The sequence below is a fragment of the Arachis ipaensis genome, chromosome B4 (assembly GCF_059453495.1).
Source record: "Arachis ipaensis isolate K30076 ecotype BB chromosome B4, ASM5945349v1, whole genome shotgun sequence".
NCBI classification, from domain to species: Eukaryota; Viridiplantae; Streptophyta; class Magnoliopsida; order Fabales; family Fabaceae; genus Arachis; species Arachis ipaensis.
In genome coordinates, this window is record NC_142439.1 from 146798997 (window position 1) to 146818075 (window position 19079).

A 19079-nucleotide genomic window follows, 5' to 3' on the forward strand; every position below is an offset into this window, starting at 1 on the left:
AATGCTTAGGAATCAAACAAGGCTAAATAAGCAAATACATTTCATGATTCCTCCCTCAATCTACTTTAATTCACTATAGTTTGATACCCTCATATTAATAATAACATGAATTCTAAGACATTTTCATTCCATAGTCAACAAACAAACTACAATCTTCACTGGAATTTGTCCTTTAAGCTAAGAAAACAGGGCATTGAAGAAAAAATAACCAAGTAAAATTCAATAACAAAATATCAGATCTCATATACTTGTTGTTATTTTTCTATTTATAATATATTTATGTAATTTTATATTGGAATGCATTAATTAAAACTGTTATTTTAAAAGTACGATATGAATATAATAATAGCCCTATATATATAATATTACCCAATTAACATTTTGTGCTATATATACTAAATAACAAATAAACACCAAGATATAAACATATAGAATGGGTGGGGAAGGACTAATTAATAAGACTTCTCATACTTCATTAAGCTCTTGATATTGATTTATTAATCATCTTCATCATCAATCATCAAAAGTTTAATTTCCATACTATACATGTGAATTTAAATTCCTTTTACATTATAATAATCAGGTATTGTCATATAGATAAAGTTTTTATTTTAAATATTTATATGAACTTAGAGATAGTAGCATCTAATTAGATATAAGTTTATGAATTATCTCACAATACATAGAATTAAAATTTGTCAAGATGCACTTGGTTAGCTAGGCCTCTAATTTCTTATTAGTTTTTGAGGGAAAATGTATGAATTTAATGTGATCAATGAATTAAGGAAGATTATATAGAGGGTTTCTGACTTTCTGGTATTGGGTATAGTTAGGCTTCATTCCTTTCACTTCAATTTTTGGTATATTGGAATCAAAATGTGGCCTAAGGAACCATGCATGAAAGAGGCACGAGTCTCTTTCTTTCATTGTCTTATTTTCTTATGTTGTTTGATGGGAATAAAGTTTCTTCCTCCATACCCATCTCCTAAAAATAGTGACAAGCATGCTAGATTAAGTTTCCATTTTATACTTTTTCTTTTTCTCTTTGGTTCTGATGACACAAGATTTTTGGTGAATGAGATTCATTATTCTGGCATGGAAAGCATTGATATTTAGTTTCTTTTCTTATTTTGAACATCATCATCACACAGTGTGAAGAAAGAAGAAACAACCACACTCATATCTGAGAGAAGTGAACCGTTGAAAGTTTCAAAACAACTTTATCAGTTAACGTCACTGTTAATTCTTCAAGTACTTGTCTATTGTAACTGATCCATGGAAGCTCCAATTTCAATGGGGACTCCAAGAGGAAGAGCAAGTGGAAGAGGAAGAGGAGGAGGAGTTCTTCTTCTTCTTCCATGTTCTGTTGCATTTTTCTTGTTTTTTAGCACTGCAACTGCTTTGCTTTCTCCCAAAGGAGTAAACTTTGAAGGTAAAACTTGAAACTTTCCTTCATATATGAGCTCAGTATGCAGAATTATGAAATGGGGTGGTGTCTTATTTCTCTATATATCTATATCTCTTTAATGCAGTTCAAGCTTTAATGGGGTTAAAGAACTCACTGGTGGATCCTCATGGTGTTTTGGATAATTGGGATTCTGATGCTGTTGATCCTTGTAGCTGGACTATGATTACTTGTTCTGCAGAGAACTTGGTGATTGGATTGTAAGTTTTTTCTTCATAATCTTCTATTTGAAGTAGAAAAACCAAAACAAGTGTTGAAGTACTAGTTTCTTTGGTTCAAATTGATTAAAATGTTTGCTGAAAATGAAGTTTGGTTTTGCCTTGTGTAGGGGTACTCCAAGTCAATTTTTATCTGGTACTCTTTCTCCAACCATAGGAAACTTAACCAGCCTTCGGATTGTGTAAGTAATTAATCACAATCAGAAAAACACTACAGTATCATTAATTTGATGATTGAAGCTTACAAATTTAGATGAGTGTTCTGGTTTTTTAACTGCTTTTGTGTTTTCTTTTTCAGGATGCTTCAGAATAACAACATAACTGGACCAATCCCTTCAGAGTTGGGAAAACTACCTAAGCTTCAAACTCTTGATCTCTCTAATAACTTCCTCAGTGGTGAAATTCCCCCCTCACTTGGTCACTTGAGAAGTTTGCAATACATGTAAGCTCATATTATATCATATGAGCTATGATTTTTGGAAGCTTATAGTCCTTGATTTTAATGTCTAACTGCTCAAGAGTTTAATTTGCTTAAACTGTTTTCAGGAGGCTCAATAATAACAGTCTTCATGGTGAATTGCCAGAATCATTGGCTAATATGACACAGCTTACTTTTCTGTAATATTCATTGAACTCTTTCTTTGGTTTCTTTTTGTGTATTAATAATTCTATTTTTAAAGTTTTCTCTTATTCTAATCATGGTTATCTTGTTTTTGTGATTATCAATTTCAGTGACTTGTCCTACAACAACATCAGTGGCCCTATACCAAGAATTTTAGCTAAATCCTTCAAGTAATAAATCTCTTTTTCTTGATTATATGGTGCATTTGTTTCTAATAGGCTTCAAGAAACCAAAAATTCAGTACTAACATAAGAGAATGTTCTTATTTTTCCTGTTAATGTTTTTTCAGCATTATTGGAAATCCCCTTGTTTGTACAACTGGAAAAGAACCAAACTGCCATGGCATGACACTGATGCCAATATCCATGAACTTAAATGGTACCGAAGGTAACAATAAGATCTCTCAAGAGTTTCATCTTTTTTACGAATTATTAATTGTGAAATTGTGTCATTGTTTTCATGCTGACATCCATAGTTGTCAGAACCGAACCGATAATCGAATCGGTCAAATTACTGGGTCACTGGATTACTAGTTCAACCGGTGGGTCACTGGTTGAACCGGTTGACTCGGTACTATGCAAATAAAAAATAAAAATAGTCAAAAATTTAAAATTATAATTTAAAATACATATTTTTACTAATATTTTAAGAGTATCAAACTATTCTAAAATAATATGGACCAAAAACAATAAGTATTTTATTATTTTTACTTTATAATAAATATTATAATTATTATTTTAATAATTATTTTGTTATTTTGTTATTTTATTTTTATATTAAAATTATTATTATTATTAAATTTTAATAATTTATTAATTAGTTTATATCTATTATATTATTATATATTACAAGTATTTATTAAAAAACAATACTAATAGATATTATATAATTATGAAAAAATAAATGAATTTATAATTATTGTTAAATAAAAATATAATTAATTTAAAAATAAGTGAATTTATAACTAAATTTAAAGTAGATTAGGCAGAAGAAAATTATTTGATAGAAAATATATATATATATTAAAATTTGCATTAAAATAATGTTACCTTTCCAAGAGGGGAGGGGTTCGAACCCTAGTTTTAACATTTTGTTAAAATTTAACCCCTAACCAGTTCGCACCGGTTTTCAATCTTATGCGATCCAAATATCGGAGCGGATCGGTAGAGGGTCCGGTTCACCGGTTTTCTGGTTGAACCGGCCAGTCCGGTCCGATTTTGATAACACTGCTGACATCAATATAAATGAATGACAAGAAGCTCAATGTATGACTACTGTATGCAGGTGATGAGGGAGGATATAGTAGAGGAGCAAGAGCTGCTTTTGGCAAGAATCCAAGTGGAGCACCTTATTATGTTGGAATAAGTGATCTATCCACAGGAAGAAGAAGAAGAGGAAGAGGAGGAGTAAAACCCCCACCTCCACCTCCTCTTCCTAGTGCTGTTGGCTCCTCCTACAAAAGCTTGCATAAACTCCTTCTTCTCTGTTATGTAGTATTAACATTGTAATTAGAAAAGTTGATATACGAGTAAGAGAAGAGATTGGGAGGAGTAATCAAATCCTATGTATATACTCTTGTTAGTACTATATATATACACTCTTTTGTTATATTCATTTAATTGTTCTCTCGTTTAAATTCATGTTATATGTATTAAAAAATAACTATATAAAATACATATTAAAACAACATATATTTTTTTGAAATCAATATCTTACTATTTATAAAAAAATCTTCATTCATCTTTTTATTATTTTCCTGGTGTTAGAATGAAGACACATATATACAAGACGAATTCTCGCACCTGTTCAAATAAAAATGAGAATGAAGAAAAAATGTTCATTTATTCATTAAATGATGAAATAGGGATGCTATATGTTAGTTATATTCTTAACTCAACAAATATTAGTATTATATTCATCTTGCAGGTTAGATTGGATCAGTTTTAAAAAATATATTTAAAATTCGATCCAATTCATGCGATTTGTTAAAAATATAATCTGAATAAATTTAAATTAGTGCAACTTTAATCGATTTTTAGTTTAAATTAGATTGAATGAACAATTTAATTTGGTTTAGATTTGAACACTGACAGCAAACTCCTCATATTATCACTATTGCTGATAAGCCAGCACAATTATCTATGCCACAGAATTTGGTATAGCTAACAAAGGTTACATATGAAGATAATCAAAAAGTTCAGATAGGTAGCAAGTGAGCTCACACCAAAATATCAGAAAGACAGAGAAAACAGTGGTTGATTTCTTTGATGAACTATGAGTAGTAAGTATGCACTATACAAAAATGTACTGTTGACCAGAAACATCTTATGATACTGTGGTTCTTCATTAATCAAACAGACCTACATAAAAATATAAAATACACTAGCAAGAAAAAAAGGAAAGAAAAAAGAAATGGAAAAGGATCTAGGATTTGATAATGCTCTATAAATTAACATTATCCAGATGTTGGAAGGAAATCAAAAGTAGGAGTCAAGATGTGTATAGGAATGCCTCCTATTATACTGTAGCAAGCTTGCATAAGTCCTATCCCAGATTCCAATATACATACACTCATCATCAGGACTAAGAGTAACACCAGAAATTTCTCCGAAGAAATCGATCTCTTGCCTTTCACTGTAATCTGCCTTCGTACTATAAACATGCACAAAATCTGCAGGCTCAGCGACCACCATGAATTGACCATCAGCCGAAAATCGAATAGACCGGGTTGCTCCAAGATTACCGACTAGAACGGCAACTGGAGATGATAAGTTTCTTACATCCCATACTCTGCAAGTCTTATCCTGATTCCCCGTTGCAAAGACACGTCCATCAGGATGCCATGCAGAAGCAAAAGAGTAGTCTCGATGACCAACGAGAGATGAGACGGTCTAAAATAATAATCAAACAATTCACAAAGATGTCAGTTGAAGCTGCTTCCTTAACTCTTGGCACAATATGAAGTGACGACGTAGTATTCACTTTCACTATATCTCTCTATACTACATAGCAATTGTAACTTCATAGCAAATTGAAGGATTTGATCCATTGCAAGGAAAATCAAAATACCATCAACCAGGACAAAATCAATTGAAAAGTTCAATAAATAAATACATAATGATATGAACTATGTACCTTCCCATTGTGATGATCCACTAGCAATCCATCTAGATGATCTCCAACAACAATCATTAGCTTACGGTCTGGACTGATTGAGGTGTGCTGCATCAAAAGCAGATAGTTAGGAATCAAGTTCATATGAAATTGCGATTAAAACTAACTCAAACAGTTGAAGTTCATGGTGAAGCAAGAAAACTCATAAGATAATCTGATGAACATCGATGGAAGTATAACTAGAGAGTGAGCTGAGAAGTAATTAAAAAGAAGAGATGACAAGGAAAAAAATAAGTTGCATCAGTTAGAATACTCAAAGAGTGCTCACATTAACTGCCCAAGGGAACTGAGTGTGATTCAAAAGCTGGAAGCTTTCTACGTCATACTCTCTCACGCCACAATCATTATTGGAAGCTAAAAAGTGAGTTGCACCGCTGCAAAAGTTCTCATGTCAAACAATGCTCCAGGGTGAATGGACAGTTCAGTATGATACTCAAAATATGGCATATAATACCTCAAGCTGTCATATATGTCAATTGCATTTGTTATAGCATTATCATCGTGGGTGACTCTCGTACAAAAGCTTACTCCCTTCTTGTCCAAAAACTGCATTCAATATAAGCATTATAAACTCTGATCAACAATTTCTTCAGAGCAAAACTGGAAAAACAGTATGTACAACCAATACAATTGGCAGCCAAGAACAAGATGACACCACTATCAAGAGAAACAGGGAAAACTATAACCAAAAGCACAGAAAAATGAATATATGTAACCCATATACTGATAATAATTCATACAGCTTGGCATTGAATATATGACCAGTTAAAAGAATAGTAAAGGAGTAATCCTCAATGAATAGATAGAGTGACCTCATCTTTAATGAAGTATCAAGAGGCCAAAACGATATGCATATAATAAAGTCCCAAAGTATGTCGACTTACCTTACAAGTAAGTTCTCCTTGGAAGCCTCCGGCGACAAGAAAATTATCCTTGACAGCCAGAGTACTAATCTGGGTCTGTGAGAATCCTTCCAACAGACTTCCTGCATGTTTCTACAAAACCAAAGGATGCATAGTGTAAAGGACAAAACTATTAATGTATATGAAACTAAAGCTAAAATCATGAATATTAAACAAAGTTGTGTAAGAGATTTCATTACCTCACTTGGGGCTACGTGTCCAGCAAAATTTATTATCTCCGACAAATTGCCGCTTAATGATGACCAATGCATGACCGAGTAATTGGAGATAAGGTAGACATCGTGTTTTGAAGTAGCCCATACTAAGTTTCTCAACTGAATCCGACAAAAAATGAAACACATCATCACCCATTAGGCTTGAAAAGTAATTAATAAACTGCCCAAACCTACATCAATAAAACCATATACTAAAAAAAGAAGCAACAATAGAGTGTTAAATGCAAATTGATAAATGTTTGAATCTTTATGTATATAGCAACAAAAACAACTTTAATCCAATTTCTAAACATACCGGTACAGCATTCAAAGGGCTAGATAAAACAGTAATAGATTTGAAGATCATCGGTTTTCTTTCCTCAATAATGAAATACCAACAAGTGAAATAAAATCATATGAAGAAATGCAGCTGTACAAGACAAGACTGCCAAACAAGTACTGCAGAACCACCAAATATTATGTATATATTGAATCTATAGCAGCTTATATCTTTCACAACTGATTAATTAGTGGCTTTCATCAAGAATTACATTCATTTTTTAACTTTTCAGCCATGTACTCTCCTCAAGCAACACTACAATACTTATCAACAATACAACAAACATAATAGGAATAAAATCAAGTAGCAACAAGGTCCGAGCACCATGTGAAAAATCAAACAAACCTGAAAATGAAGGATGGTAGGTTTAACCATTCTTGTATTATAGAAAAAATCATAGTATTTTCCACCCTTCACAGACCTTTTGCAATCCTGAGAGACAAAGAAACAAAATTTACTTCTGCATCTTTCCCTGCCCCCCATAATCCCAAAGGAAAAGGGTTTGATAAAACAAAAAAATATTAAAAAAAAAGAAACCTCATTTACAGCATCCCCAGAAGCAGGAATATTCTCATAATTCTTATACTGTTCAAGCCTTGTAACTCTGTAACTATCTCTTGATATGTTCAATCTATCCCACTGAATACCCTGAATGTCTTTTCCCTTCCTTGCTTGTGCAGCTGATGTATCAGTTACCTTAGTGAGCTGCAACAATCATCAAACACCTTATGAGCATGAAAACAAATAGCCCCTTTTTCTCTTAAATAAACAAATTAAAAAAAAAAAGTTTTTATATGAACTCGATGAATAACTGAGAGGGTTCAAAGAAAGAGAAACAGAAAAAGAAAAGGGGTTACCATCTCATACTCATCAAGAGCATCATCGTCGGCAACACCACCATCAGCATGGTTGTTTTCATCCATTTCATCAAAGAAATCTTCTTCTTCTTCCATGGCATCAAATGGGTACAAGTGATTGTAGGACATGGTGGTGTGAGTGCCTTCAAGTTCAAAGCTTGGGCCTACTTTAGCACTTGCACACTCTGGTTGGTTTTTGGGCAACAGCATTAATAGAAAACTATGTTCTAAATAATAAAAAAAAAATAGTAATTTCACATTCTACTTACTTTAAAATTATTTGCCAAAAGATATTTATACTTATAATTCAATAGAAAAAATATCTAGAGTGATTTTAGTATCGAAGTTGAAGTTCCTAGTTTACCCTTCCTAATAATAATAATAATAATAATAATAATAATAATAATAATATCTTTAGTTCATACTAATATTCGATATATAATATTATAAAAATAAATTATTCTCTAATTTAGCAAATAATTATATTAGTTAAATAACTGTAATAGGTCAATTATAAAGGTGATAAGAGATGGTCGATCAACTAAAATTAATAGATACAATATAAAAACAAAAATTTGTATAAACCAATCAATTATTTGCTTAAAAATGTATTATTTGAAATAATTTTATATACACTAAAAAAATACTAAATTAATTCTTATATATGTAGATATCTATATATTTTTTAATAAAATAATCAATCACAAAAATAATTAAATCTATAATTAAGAAAAAAATATTTATAAGATATTAAATATATAATTTTATATATAATAATTAATAATAACTGATATTTAGTGTATGAATAAATAGTTGTATTTAAAAACGGTGGATATTTTTAAAAGAAGGGACTAGTAAGTAGAACTTTTTATTTTTAATATTAGAGTGGTAGTAGTGTTTTTTTAAAATATGGATTATTGTGGTGTTATTTTTAAATGTGGAATCGTTTAACGAAGCAGAAATCGGACCATCCAATTTATTAGAAGTACATAAATCGGACCGTCCGATTTGTGAGAGGTACATAAATCGGACCGTCCGATTTGTTTTAAAAAAAAAATAAAAATTTTAAAGTACAGAAATCGGACCCTTTGATTTATATACTTTCTACAGTTTTAAAAAACACCAAAAATTATAATATTAGAGTATATCACCTCTTTTACATCTGTTACCAAAAAAATTAGCCCTAGTAAGTAAGTAAGCAAGTAAGTGGCAAAAATGAAATAAAATGAGAAGATAAGATGAGAGAATGTGGGGTAAAGCAGGAGATTTTGGTATAATACCATAAGGCACGCAATGGGAATTATAGCTTTGCGAATTGCGATGGAAAAGAATGAATGAATGAATGAATGAAAAAAAGGGAAAGGAATGAGGAAGCATGTGTTAGTGTTATTGTTATGTGTGGTTGAAAAGAGAGATGATGACCCCTCTTGTGGGGCACTTGAATGGGTCTTGTGATGTCTTACTCTTACTTTTTTCTTTCTACACTCATCAAATATTTGTGGCCCCCACTAATTTATATTAGTAGTAACATTATTATATTATAAGGTCTTATATACGTTCCTTATCATGATTTCATTTTTTATTATTTCTCGTTGCTATCTTGTGTTCGTCTTTTCATGCCAAGTTTGAAGCATGAAACATTGTTATTTGCTTTTATAATAATTCATGTTAGTGGTGAAGTATCGTCTAGGTAAATTACACAATATTATATATATAATTGTAATAGATCGAAATCGAGAAAAATGTGAGGAGTAATTTATCTTTCTAGATACTAATTTAGTTTTTTAATAGATTTTGCATCAAGCTGACTTGAACAAATAGAAATAGAAATTCTTAAACTATGATGATTTAAAAAGGGATGTTGTCTGCCATTTAGATTTCTGTAAATAGAATTTGGAGGGGAAAAAAGGAAAAATTATTCTTAAGGACACCTAACAAGAGTTAATTATTAAATGAGATTATTTATATTTAAATTATTAAAAAGGATCTATTGGGAAAATATTTAAGTAGAAGAACCAAATTTATATTATAAATAAGCAACAATATCTTTATATTAATTTTCTCGATTTTTGTTCCTTCTTCGACTTCAAAATTGTATAATCAATCCTTTTTTTTTCCTGCAAGGAATCATCTATATGAGTAGAAGTTGCATGAGATACACAAATAATTAAAGTTATAATTTAAAAGTAATTAAAGTATTATTTATCAATTATATTAAATATATACAAAATTAACTATTAATATAAAATATACATTGAGATACAAAATATATATTAAAAATAAATTAAACTATATATAAATTTGCCAATGAGTTATAATTCAAATAACATAATCTCCTTATACTCAATTAAGAATTGCGGGTTCGAGTCTCCTATCTTTGGTAAAAAAAAATAAAAATAAAAAAACTATATATAAATTTACTAATAAAAAAAATTATATATGTATTTATATACAAATATATAATAACTAATATATATAATTTTTTTTATTTTACTATTTTACCATTTTTTTATTTTAGAAAATCCATACAATTCTCCATACAAATGTTTCAAATAATCTTTCACGTTCTGCCTGCACCACCACATTTAGAGTATTATTATCTATATCTATCTATAATTTCTTTAAATATTTTTAAATAAATCCTTAAAAATTTAAATATAAATAATCTCTTTAACAATTAAACCTTATTAATGGTCCTTAAAAGTAATTTACTTATGTTCCGAGATTTCTTCTGGAAAGATTAGTATGGACTTGACTAAAAGTGATGTAAAAGTAAAACAGTAAAAGAGAGCTCTCTAGATAAGGATGGCTCCGCTAATGATACCTCATACCTAGATATTTAGTTGATTACGAACCGTGAATGTTTCGGTTGCTTGTGAGAGTAGCAATCTGTTATTGAATTGCATTTATTTTGACTTGGAACTTTAGATTTGGCTTTAATAATAATTGGAAGCTTCTACACAGCAATGTTAACAAGCACGAGATATTAAAATACATACATTTTATAAATCTGGTATGCGGCCGCCGCCAATCTAGAACATGAGACTTTTAGGGCGAATGATCTTTGTAGTTGAACTACATATTGAATTGAATTGAGGACTAAAATAAATCAAGTGGGGATATCTTTAGAAACATGACCTGAATCTATGCTACAAATTAAATTAAATTACAGAAACAATTACACTAACTGTGGATGAATTTTTCACAGCTTCTTTTAGCTTTGAATTTGATTTATGTCAGGATAACATGAATTTCAATTACACAAGGGGAAGACAAATCTCAAACTCTCAATTGACACACACAGAAAATTAGACTTGAGCATGAAGATTTCCCTCAATAAGCAATCTTTTGCATATAATACAGAAATCTGAAACAACTACCCCAGAACAATATTATGTAGGATCAATATGTTTTTTTTAGCTGGGATCCAATGCTTCACTGTCCTCATTCATCTTGTAGATATCTCGTTACTTTATTGTCTAGAGTAGTTCAATTTTTTTGGCCATAGCAGTCAATTTTATCTACAAGGATGTTTGGTTCAGGGATAAAAATGGAGTGGAATTTTCATGGATGACCTCCACGTATCCTCATTTTGCAGACTAACTAACCACATACTAGTAATGCTCATAATTTGACAATGAACATTTTAGAGGATGAACTCTTCACGAGTGATGAAAACTTTGCTAGAGGATAGAGGTGATTTCCACAATGTGTTTCTCCTCTAACTTAAATTTCAAGCAACTGTAATAATGTGTAGATCTACAAAGGTTTCACTTTACATACCTCAACGACAAATCCACAATCCATGAGCAATAGTAGCCATGCTCTCTGCTGTTCGGAGAGACGATCCCTTGGGCCTTTCACTTCAACAAGCTTGGCTTCACCGCTGTATTCTCCATTGAAACGCCATAGCAGCAAATCAGGCATTCCACTAGACCAGCTCCGATAGTCTTGAGTAAGAAGTTCACAAAGAGAAGCCAAACAATGGCCCCCGACGCAAGTAACAGCAGCACGTAGCTCGTGTAAGGTATGGCGGTCCCAATTAACCCCTCTACAAGCCGTTCCATTATGGGTTTCCCATGACTTTATTAGACATTCCTCAGCCATGCCATCGCGAATTTTCCGCAGATGGGATTCTATGCTACTCTTTCTCACTGAATAAAAGCTATCGGTACCCAAATCCAAAGGAGCATTCTGTAAATTCAAAGACATTTCATCGGTTTAATAAGCAAACCTATATGCGGTTTTATAATAAATAGACAATACAAAGTGCCCAACACCACAAATTATTAAGTAAAAATCAGTAGGGTTAATCACCAGAGGTGACAATTACAAAAGGAATAGACATGGTGAAGCAAAACGTAGCGGTAGAAATATATATACAGCATCATGTTAGGAAAAAATAGAAGTTTGATTCATCTTAAAATTATCAAAAAATATGTACCTGAAATCTAGTATAGAAGACATTTGGCACATCAGCAAATATGACATCCCACATTAGAAGCCCAAAAATGGTTAACCAAATGCCACTCTCTGTGTGGACACCTTGCCATCCACCTCCTTCCCCGGCATAATAATACAAAGCAAGTTCTTCAACTCCACATTGCTCTCCCTCTTCATTGTAGAACCTGCTCTTTGCTCCCAAATCAGAATTTATGGGTCTCCCTTGAACATAAACCTGAACCATTATAGCAGTCACAATGACAATGAGTGACAAGGTCATTAATGATTAATTTGACTTGATATGCAACAAGCAAAAAGTAAATCAGAAATCAGAACCATGGAATAATAAAATAAAGCAATTACCTCAGGGATCTTCCTCATAGCAGACCTTGAAAAACTAGGAACTTTCCATCGCCTTGGTGGTTTTCCTAAGCGAACAACTCGCCTTTGCAATGCCATTCTTGAACCAGCACGTACCCAGGGATCCAGCAACCCATTTTCAGCAACTTGAAGGCTCTCCTCAGTGTAGCCAAGGTGCTCCAGGTCAACTGATAACCTCAATGTCCAATACCCTCTTCTTACATCACAAGTGAAACAATTTAGCAGCCACTTTAGTAGGTCAATTGCATCCCTATACCTGGGAAACAGACACCACTCCTATCAACATCTACTGCAACATGGTCATGTCTATGTAACCACTAATAACAGTTACACGCTCCACATAGTATTCAATATTCATACTGCAGAAGCAAGAAGACTCCCCATGAGCACAAATGTTTTAATATTAATTCTAGTAGCTGGATTGTTGAACATAATTATGCCCATCAAAAAACTATGGAAGACATTTGCTAAACATCAAATTATCTTAAGATGAAGGATAATGCAGGGGTAATTATTCCAATCATAAGTTTTTTAAGACTTATAGCCAAAGCCCAACAAATTCATATAGGTTTTATGTGCAGCAACATTATACATTCATTTTGCCGGAATCCAGATTAGATTACCTAAATAAAATACCTGCGTTCTTGCTCAAGAAAGGATATCCCTAATATGACGACCTTGGAGTAAACCCATGATGCAGTAAATAAATGGCGGATTGTAATTACAGATTCAGAGGTCAAGTACTGGATGGGTAAAGCAGCAGATATATGAGATTCAGCAATCTTTATACACCTCAACACTGTGTCAGTTCTATTTGCACCAAGAGCTTCATCCATAATCTGGGCCACTTCAATGGCCTGCATAACTAATGTCATACAAAATAGTGGAAGAAACAGAAGGCCATTAGCATATCTGAACTCAGACATGTACCTCTTCATATGAGAGCAGATCCCTGCGATTTGAAAAAACTGACTCCGATAAGATGCAGTTGTAAGTTGGATACTTCACTTTTCCCATATCAACCAACAGAAAGGACGAGAGATCCTGCTCTCCATTTAAGAAGAAAAGTCTCTGCAGAAGCAATACCATTTACATCAGACATAAACCCAATGAACTTTATTCCGCAATTAAGTAATAGAAACAACAGATGCACCTCAGTACGCCATATGAGAGATTCAGCTTTTGAAGAAATTCTAACACAGGAGCCAGTTCTATTCATAATCATAATGGATAGGCCAGGACTGATCCAAACAAAAACCAGGTGTTAAATCAATTAGTAATTTAGTCACAAAGTATGGATACTATATGTTTGAATACCATAGTCCATCTGCATATGTAGAAACCAGAGATGACACGAGATCTTGCTTCTTCATCCCACGACCACAACTCTAAGACATCAATAGAATATAATTAATTCATAGATAGCCCATTAGAGAACTTAATTATTTGTGGGACAGCAAATTACATATGGGAGATGCATTACCACCTGGCTAATACTACTGTACTAACATATAAATAGAGAAAACACAACAGAATGTTCAAATGTTTGGCCCGTATCTGTCCACATGGTATCTTTGACTATGTAGTCATCAGAAGCCAATCATCAATTTTGGAGCACACCTATGGAAACAACCATATTTAGGAGGATCCATCCAAAGTGCTCCACATATTTATAAAAGAACGCACATGGACAGTATATTCAGGATATCATGGATCTTAAAATAGCAATTTATTTCTAACCTTTTCAAGCATACGCCAAATTTCGCGTAGCTCAGAGACAGATAGTATATTCAAGATATCACTCACATCACTTTCAGACAGTTGATGTGCTTCTTCCATAGAACACATATATCCCTTCTCTGAAAATGGATCGTACCAAAAATGCAGGTACGAAAGTAGTAGTAAGAAGAGCTTGGAGTATAGATAGAGAAACAATAAATATCATACTAATTAATTATATATAATTACCATCGAGTTCCTTGACTGCCTTGTGAACATCCATTATTTCAGGATATGATATACTAGACATGCGAAACCAAGGACCTGCATTATAACCAGATATTAATAACATATGAACTCCGAAAGACAAAATAACAACATTATTAGCAAGGCAAGCAAATTACAACATGGGTACATAAAATTACATCGAGAAGAGCATCTACACATATAGACAATAAAATCAAACAATGTTACAGCTGCATAAGATGCATCTCCTTTGGAAACTTAGGTAGAGTAAAATACTCATAATGATTTTTACAGGACATCCCTGACCAAGGATATGTTGCAGAAGAAAACTGTTTCAATCTGTTTATGCCCCTTTTGGTTTTCAGCACGACTTTTGTAACAAAGCTCCAACATGAGCAATTAAAAAGCTAAACTCTGTATATGGGTTCATTTCTCCAAGAAGGTTCTACCTTTTCACCATGGTTAACAAAGCCTACATATATTTTGGCACCACTATCCCCCATTTAACAGAAATTATAGGGGAAAAAAAGAGAAAATCAAGTAATCAGCTACAGAAGAGAGCAACTTATAACAAAAAGGAGAAGTTAAAATTATCAATATCCAAATAATGAATGAGTAGTTGATAAAATTAGAAATAGTCAAATAACCTTTTCTGGTGTATAGCCGAATAAAAATCCTCTGACTGTCATTTGAGAGTAAAGTGAATGACTCTGTCAATGGATGAGACATGTTTAAACTATCTGATGAAAAGGTTGAAAGAAAAGGTAAGTCTCAACAATTAATATTAATACCCAGATAGGTTTTTTCATCTTCTGTTAGAAGGTGAGTATTATTTCTTAACACCTCTTGTAGCATAAGACAAAAATTCAGCTGATACTTTGCAGATTGAGGTGGATTCCTGCTTACAGATTGAGCTTTTCTCCATAAGCAATTAAATGTCTCATCTCCATAGTTTCTTTCACCATCCGATGTTCTCTGGAGGCGAATTGGGACATTTTCAAGAGAATTCTCAGGAACAGAAATGACACTTCCCTGGAACAAATCCCAATGAGTACAATTATGAGAACATGAAGCAAGTATTTCAACAAAATTTACTATTGGCTCCTCAAGTTCAGATAGATTTGTTAATATTTCAAATTTGAGCTCAAACTGTTTACCAGAAAACGAAAGCCATACTCGTCAACTAGAGGAGATATATATTGTGCTAGCTCACGGGGGAGAAAACCTAATAACTTACAGCCTGCAGAATCCGAAGACACAACCTGAGCCCAAAAGGAGTAACCAGTTACTTAAACTTGTACATAGTGGATAATTTCGTAAAATCGGAACCGACACTATTAAGTCAGATAATCTGATCCTACGTGATATGCTGGGTGATGTCATAAGATGGAGTACTTGATTGTGGCATGTGCTCCATTTGTGCATAAAAGCAATATCCATCAAATATATTGAACATAAGTTGCAAACCTTTATGGCATTGGAATCCTTAACATTATAAGGGTCTCTTGAAAGAGCAATGGTAAGACCAGGAGATATCTCCTCACGATCAGCATATCTCCGGCCAACAATAAAAGTATCAAGTGTAGCTTCAAATGTGTCAGGTTTACAATCATCCATTGGCAATTCAGCCATCTCATTCTTCGGGCAAAAGGATGAGCTGCTAACCATACAATCAATCTCGCTATCAATGAGCAGGCTTTCCTTTCCAGTCAATTCTTCAGATCCACTATCCTCAATTTCCTCCCGAGCAATTGTTTCAGGTGGTGACAGTGGTACAATACCCGGATTGTCTGACTCAACCAACTCATCAGGAACAATTTTGACTTTGGATAATACAGGGCTGAAGTTTAACTGAAGGAGGGTGCGTTGCGTTAGTTTCCGCTTAGTTCCTCGCAACAGACAAGCATCTGAGAAACATAAACCGACATGAGACCTTCATACTTGGAGGATATTCAAAGTTCAATCAATCAAGCAACCAAATCAAAGACCCAAAGTCAAAAACCACATACCCAAATGAGAATTGATCTCATTGTTATTCCCAGGAATCTTAGACCCACAAACGGGACAATCTACAACACTACTTGAAGACAGTGCATTCTCATGCTCATTATCCCCAAAAGACTTCAATCGTTTCAAGTCATCATCCTTCCCCAACTGAATTCCAGAACCGCTATTATCAGAACAAATATCAAAGCAGCTCTGAGAACAAGCAAATTAAAATAAGTTAAGAACAAACATTTGTATCTACATGACCAAATAATCGAATCATCATTCACCATAAAGTTGAAAATGCAAAGGCAAACAGAATTTAAGGACATGTTAAATTGTGAGATGCTACTTGTCTTGGGAGTTCAAAGTTCAAACAGTTGGTGGGCATTAATAGTTGATATTAGAAAGATAAAGGAAATGGAAAAGTGAGGTAATAGGATGGTATGCCTGGTTAGGAGGAAGGGTTTGGGAGAGAATGGAATGGCGATTGGGAAGGAAGCGACGCCGTTTTCCGATCAAACGAACCAAGCTTTCTCTTCCAGTCAGCATCTTAATTCGCCACTGAATTACAGCAACATCATCATGATCAAAGGTGAATAAAGCGCGCCGAAGAGTTTCAACTTTCAACCTTTCAGGAACCCAAGGAAATGAAAACCCTCACACTTTACAGTTCCCGCGTACCACACTTATATTTGCGCCCATTTTTTTTTATCGAAAATGTTTGCTAACTAAAGAAAATCAGTCAAAAATAATCATAATTTGTCTTGTTTAATATTTATTAATTGTTGCGACAATTAATAAATGCTAAATAAAATAAGTTCTGACTGTTTTTTTTGTCTTTTTAATATTTTTTTTTTGATAAACTTTTTCTTTTTTTATTGGGTGAACAGATCAGTGATTTCATCATCTAAATCTATTATTTTTTTTCACAATAGTAGGTAATTTTTTTGTCAAGTAAAATGGAGATAATATATCTCACAATTTAACAATCTAATGATAATATATAGTGGATATTACAATGAAGATGGCAAAAATATCTTTCTATAAAAATATTTTGGTTAAAAATATGGTTTATTTATTTAGCCACACTTTAAACAAAAATAATATTTTTATAAATATCAAAATCTAATCATACAATTTATCATCTAAAAATAAAAAAATATATTCACATAAAAATAATTATAAAATCTTTATTGTAGCATCGACCGTATATATAATCTGAGATACAAGTCATATATAAAACTCGTCATGGAATATATACTGTTTGATAATATTATTTACTTAGTTTTTAGTATAATCGATATACGTAATATGTAAAACTCTTGTTAAATTACTATTTGCGTTTATAGGACTAAATCAACGAGCAGTTAAATAAATATGATACGACAATATTTAAAAATTCCAACTCCAACACCAACATGATAACTATGAATATTTATGATTATCATTATCATCATTATGAAATTATTATGTTATATTGTAATTAAGCACTTTAGCCCCCAAGATGGAGAACTAATATTTCAATTTATCTATTTATCTATTCTTCTATTCTTAATATACTTAATATATAAAAATAGATGTATAAATTTACCTATATTATTTATAAAACATTTTTTTCTTTTTACTAATATTATATTAGTAACATCACTTACTTAGTAAAATTTTAGAATTAATCACTCAAATTTTGTCAAATTAATTATTATTTTCAACTCAGCAAAAAATAAAATATACAAGTAATAAAAAGGGATAAATACGATTTTGATCCCTAAAATTTAGCGCTAGAATCGATTTCGTCCTTCTTCTAATTTTGGATTTAAAATCGTCCTTAACATTTTATTTCGTATTAAAATCGTCTTTTTATTTTTTTGGACAAAAATACCCTCACCATTACCAATATAATTACCTCTTCCACCACCACCACCACCAACTGCCACTCCACCACCCTTATCAACATCATCATCGCCATCATCATCATCATCAACACCCACTGCCACTCCACCACCACCAACACCACCACCAACGCCGCCGCCGTCCCCCTCCCCCCTTTCCCCTTCCCCTTCCCCCTCACTGCCTCCCCCTTCCCCCCACCCAGCGTCCCACCCGTCCCCTCCCCGTCTGCCCTTCCCCCCACCTCCACCTCCACCTCCACACAGAGAAGCAGAAACAGAAAATAAACAAATCATAAACAGAAAGTAACAATAATATTCCACAAATCAGCAACAAATCAGCAACAATAATTCAGAAATCAATTAACAAACTTCTTCCATCAACAGCAAACAATTCAGAAATCAAGAAATTCAGAAATCAAAACCAACAACTCAAAACCAACAATGATTTAACAAATCAAGAAGCAGAAGAAGCAGAAGACGAAGCAGAAACAAAAATCGAAGCAAGAAGCAGAGGCGGCGAGCAGCAGCGGCGAGGCGGCGACCAGCAGCGGAGCGGAAGCTGACGACGACGAGGAGGTCACGGCGGCGACCTCCCTGTTTCTCCCCCCCCCCCTTCTTT

At 32.9% G+C, this 19079-nt stretch overlaps 3 protein-coding genes across 6 annotated transcripts; 1 reads left to right on the forward strand and 2 right to left on the reverse strand.

The window, feature by feature from the left end:
- Positions 1 to 854: 854 nt before the first annotated feature.
- LOC148569583 (protein CLAVATA3 INSENSITIVE RECEPTOR KINASE 5-like) lies at positions 855 to 3897 on the forward strand. The gene is made up of 8 exons (XM_088485763.1): positions 855 to 1432; positions 1533 to 1665; positions 1794 to 1865; positions 1982 to 2125; positions 2230 to 2301; positions 2416 to 2475; positions 2595 to 2692; positions 3590 to 3897. The coding sequence occupies exons 1-8, from the start codon at positions 1276 to 1278 to the stop codon at positions 3811 to 3813; spliced, it is 960 nt and encodes a 319-aa protein (XP_088341889.1). The 5' UTR covers positions 855 to 1275; the 3' UTR covers positions 3814 to 3897.
- A 639-nt stretch (positions 3898 to 4536) lies between these two features.
- LOC107635616 (putative WD repeat-containing protein C2A9.03) lies at positions 4537 to 9170 on the reverse strand. 3 transcript variants are annotated; one of them, XM_021122221.2, is made up of 10 exons: positions 9074 to 9170; positions 7794 to 7978; positions 7474 to 7641; positions 7282 to 7368; positions 6582 to 6716; positions 6364 to 6474; positions 5934 to 6025; positions 5748 to 5853; positions 5441 to 5527; positions 4537 to 5196 (listed from the first exon to the last, which is right to left on the reverse strand). In XM_021122221.2, exons 1-10 carry the CDS (start codon positions 9168 to 9170, stop codon positions 4783 to 4785), a joined length of 1482 nt encoding a protein of 493 aa, XP_020977880.1. In that variant the 3' UTR covers positions 4537 to 4782. The 3 variants fall into 3 exon arrangements, with proteins under 3 accessions (XP_020977880.1, XP_016194621.3, XP_016194620.1); XM_016339135.3 differs by lacking the exon at positions 9074 to 9170 and having other exon boundaries at positions 7483 to 7641; positions 7794 to 8027; XM_016339134.2 differs by lacking the exon at positions 9074 to 9170 and having other exon boundaries at positions 7794 to 8025.
- Positions 9171 to 10971: 1801 nt separating this feature from the next.
- Positions 10972 to 17250, reverse strand: LOC148569584 (fanconi-associated nuclease 1 homolog). 2 transcript variants are annotated; one of them, XM_088483846.1, is made up of 15 exons: positions 17019 to 17250; positions 16592 to 16781; positions 16050 to 16489; positions 15740 to 15844; positions 15374 to 15614; positions 15230 to 15292; positions 14586 to 14660; positions 14358 to 14476; positions 13935 to 14005; positions 13771 to 13858; positions 13548 to 13688; positions 13254 to 13456; positions 12600 to 12873; positions 12238 to 12471; positions 10972 to 11987 (listed from the first exon to the last, which is right to left on the reverse strand). In XM_088483846.1, the coding sequence occupies exons 1-15, from the start codon at positions 17118 to 17120 to the stop codon at positions 11553 to 11555; spliced, it is 2781 nt and encodes a 926-aa protein (XP_088339972.1). In that variant the 5' UTR covers positions 17121 to 17250; the 3' UTR covers positions 10972 to 11552. The 2 variants fall into 2 exon arrangements, with proteins under 2 accessions (XP_088339972.1, XP_088339971.1); XM_088483845.1 differs by having other exon boundaries at positions 13254 to 13474.
- Positions 17251 to 19079: the final 1829 nt, after the last annotated feature.

Excerpts from the sequence above, each read along its gene's own strand:
- LOC148569583 (XM_088485763.1), top strand. The coding sequence starts at position 1,276 with ATGGAAGCTCCAATTTCAATGGGGACTCCAAGAGGAAGAGCAAGTGGA. Across the intron at positions 2,126-2,229 it reads TTGAGAAGTTTGCAATACAT|GAGGCTCAATAATAACAGTC; the intron begins GTAAGCTCATAT and ends AACTGTTTTCAG. Across the intron at positions 2,476-2,594 it reads ATTTTAGCTAAATCCTTCAA|CATTATTGGAAATCCCCTTG; the intron begins GTAATAAATCTC and ends ATGTTTTTTCAG.
- LOC107635616 (XM_021122221.2), bottom strand. The coding sequence starts at position 9,170 with ATGCTTCCTCATTCCTTTCCCTTTTTTTCATTCATTCATTCATTCATT. Across the intron at positions 7,979-9,073 it reads TTCCCATTGCGTGCCTTATG|AGTGTGCAAGTGCTAAAGTA; the intron begins GTATTATACCAA and ends AAAACCAACCAG. Across the intron at positions 6,717-7,281 it reads CTACCATCCTTCATTTTCAG|TTGAGAAACTTAGTATGGGC; the intron begins GTTTGTTTGATT and ends TGTCGGATTCAG.
- LOC148569584 (XM_088483845.1), bottom strand. The coding sequence starts at position 17,120 with ATGCTGACTGGAAGAGAAAGCTTGGTTCGTTTGATCGGAAAACGGCGT. Across the intron at positions 14,661-15,229 it reads TCGGCTATACACCAGAAAAG|GTCCTTGGTTTCGCATGTCT; the intron begins GTTATTTGACTA and ends GTTATAATGCAG. Across the intron at positions 14,477-14,585 it reads GGCAGTCAAGGAACTCGATG|AGAAGGGATATATGTGTTCT; the intron begins GTAATTATATAT and ends ATCCATTTTCAG.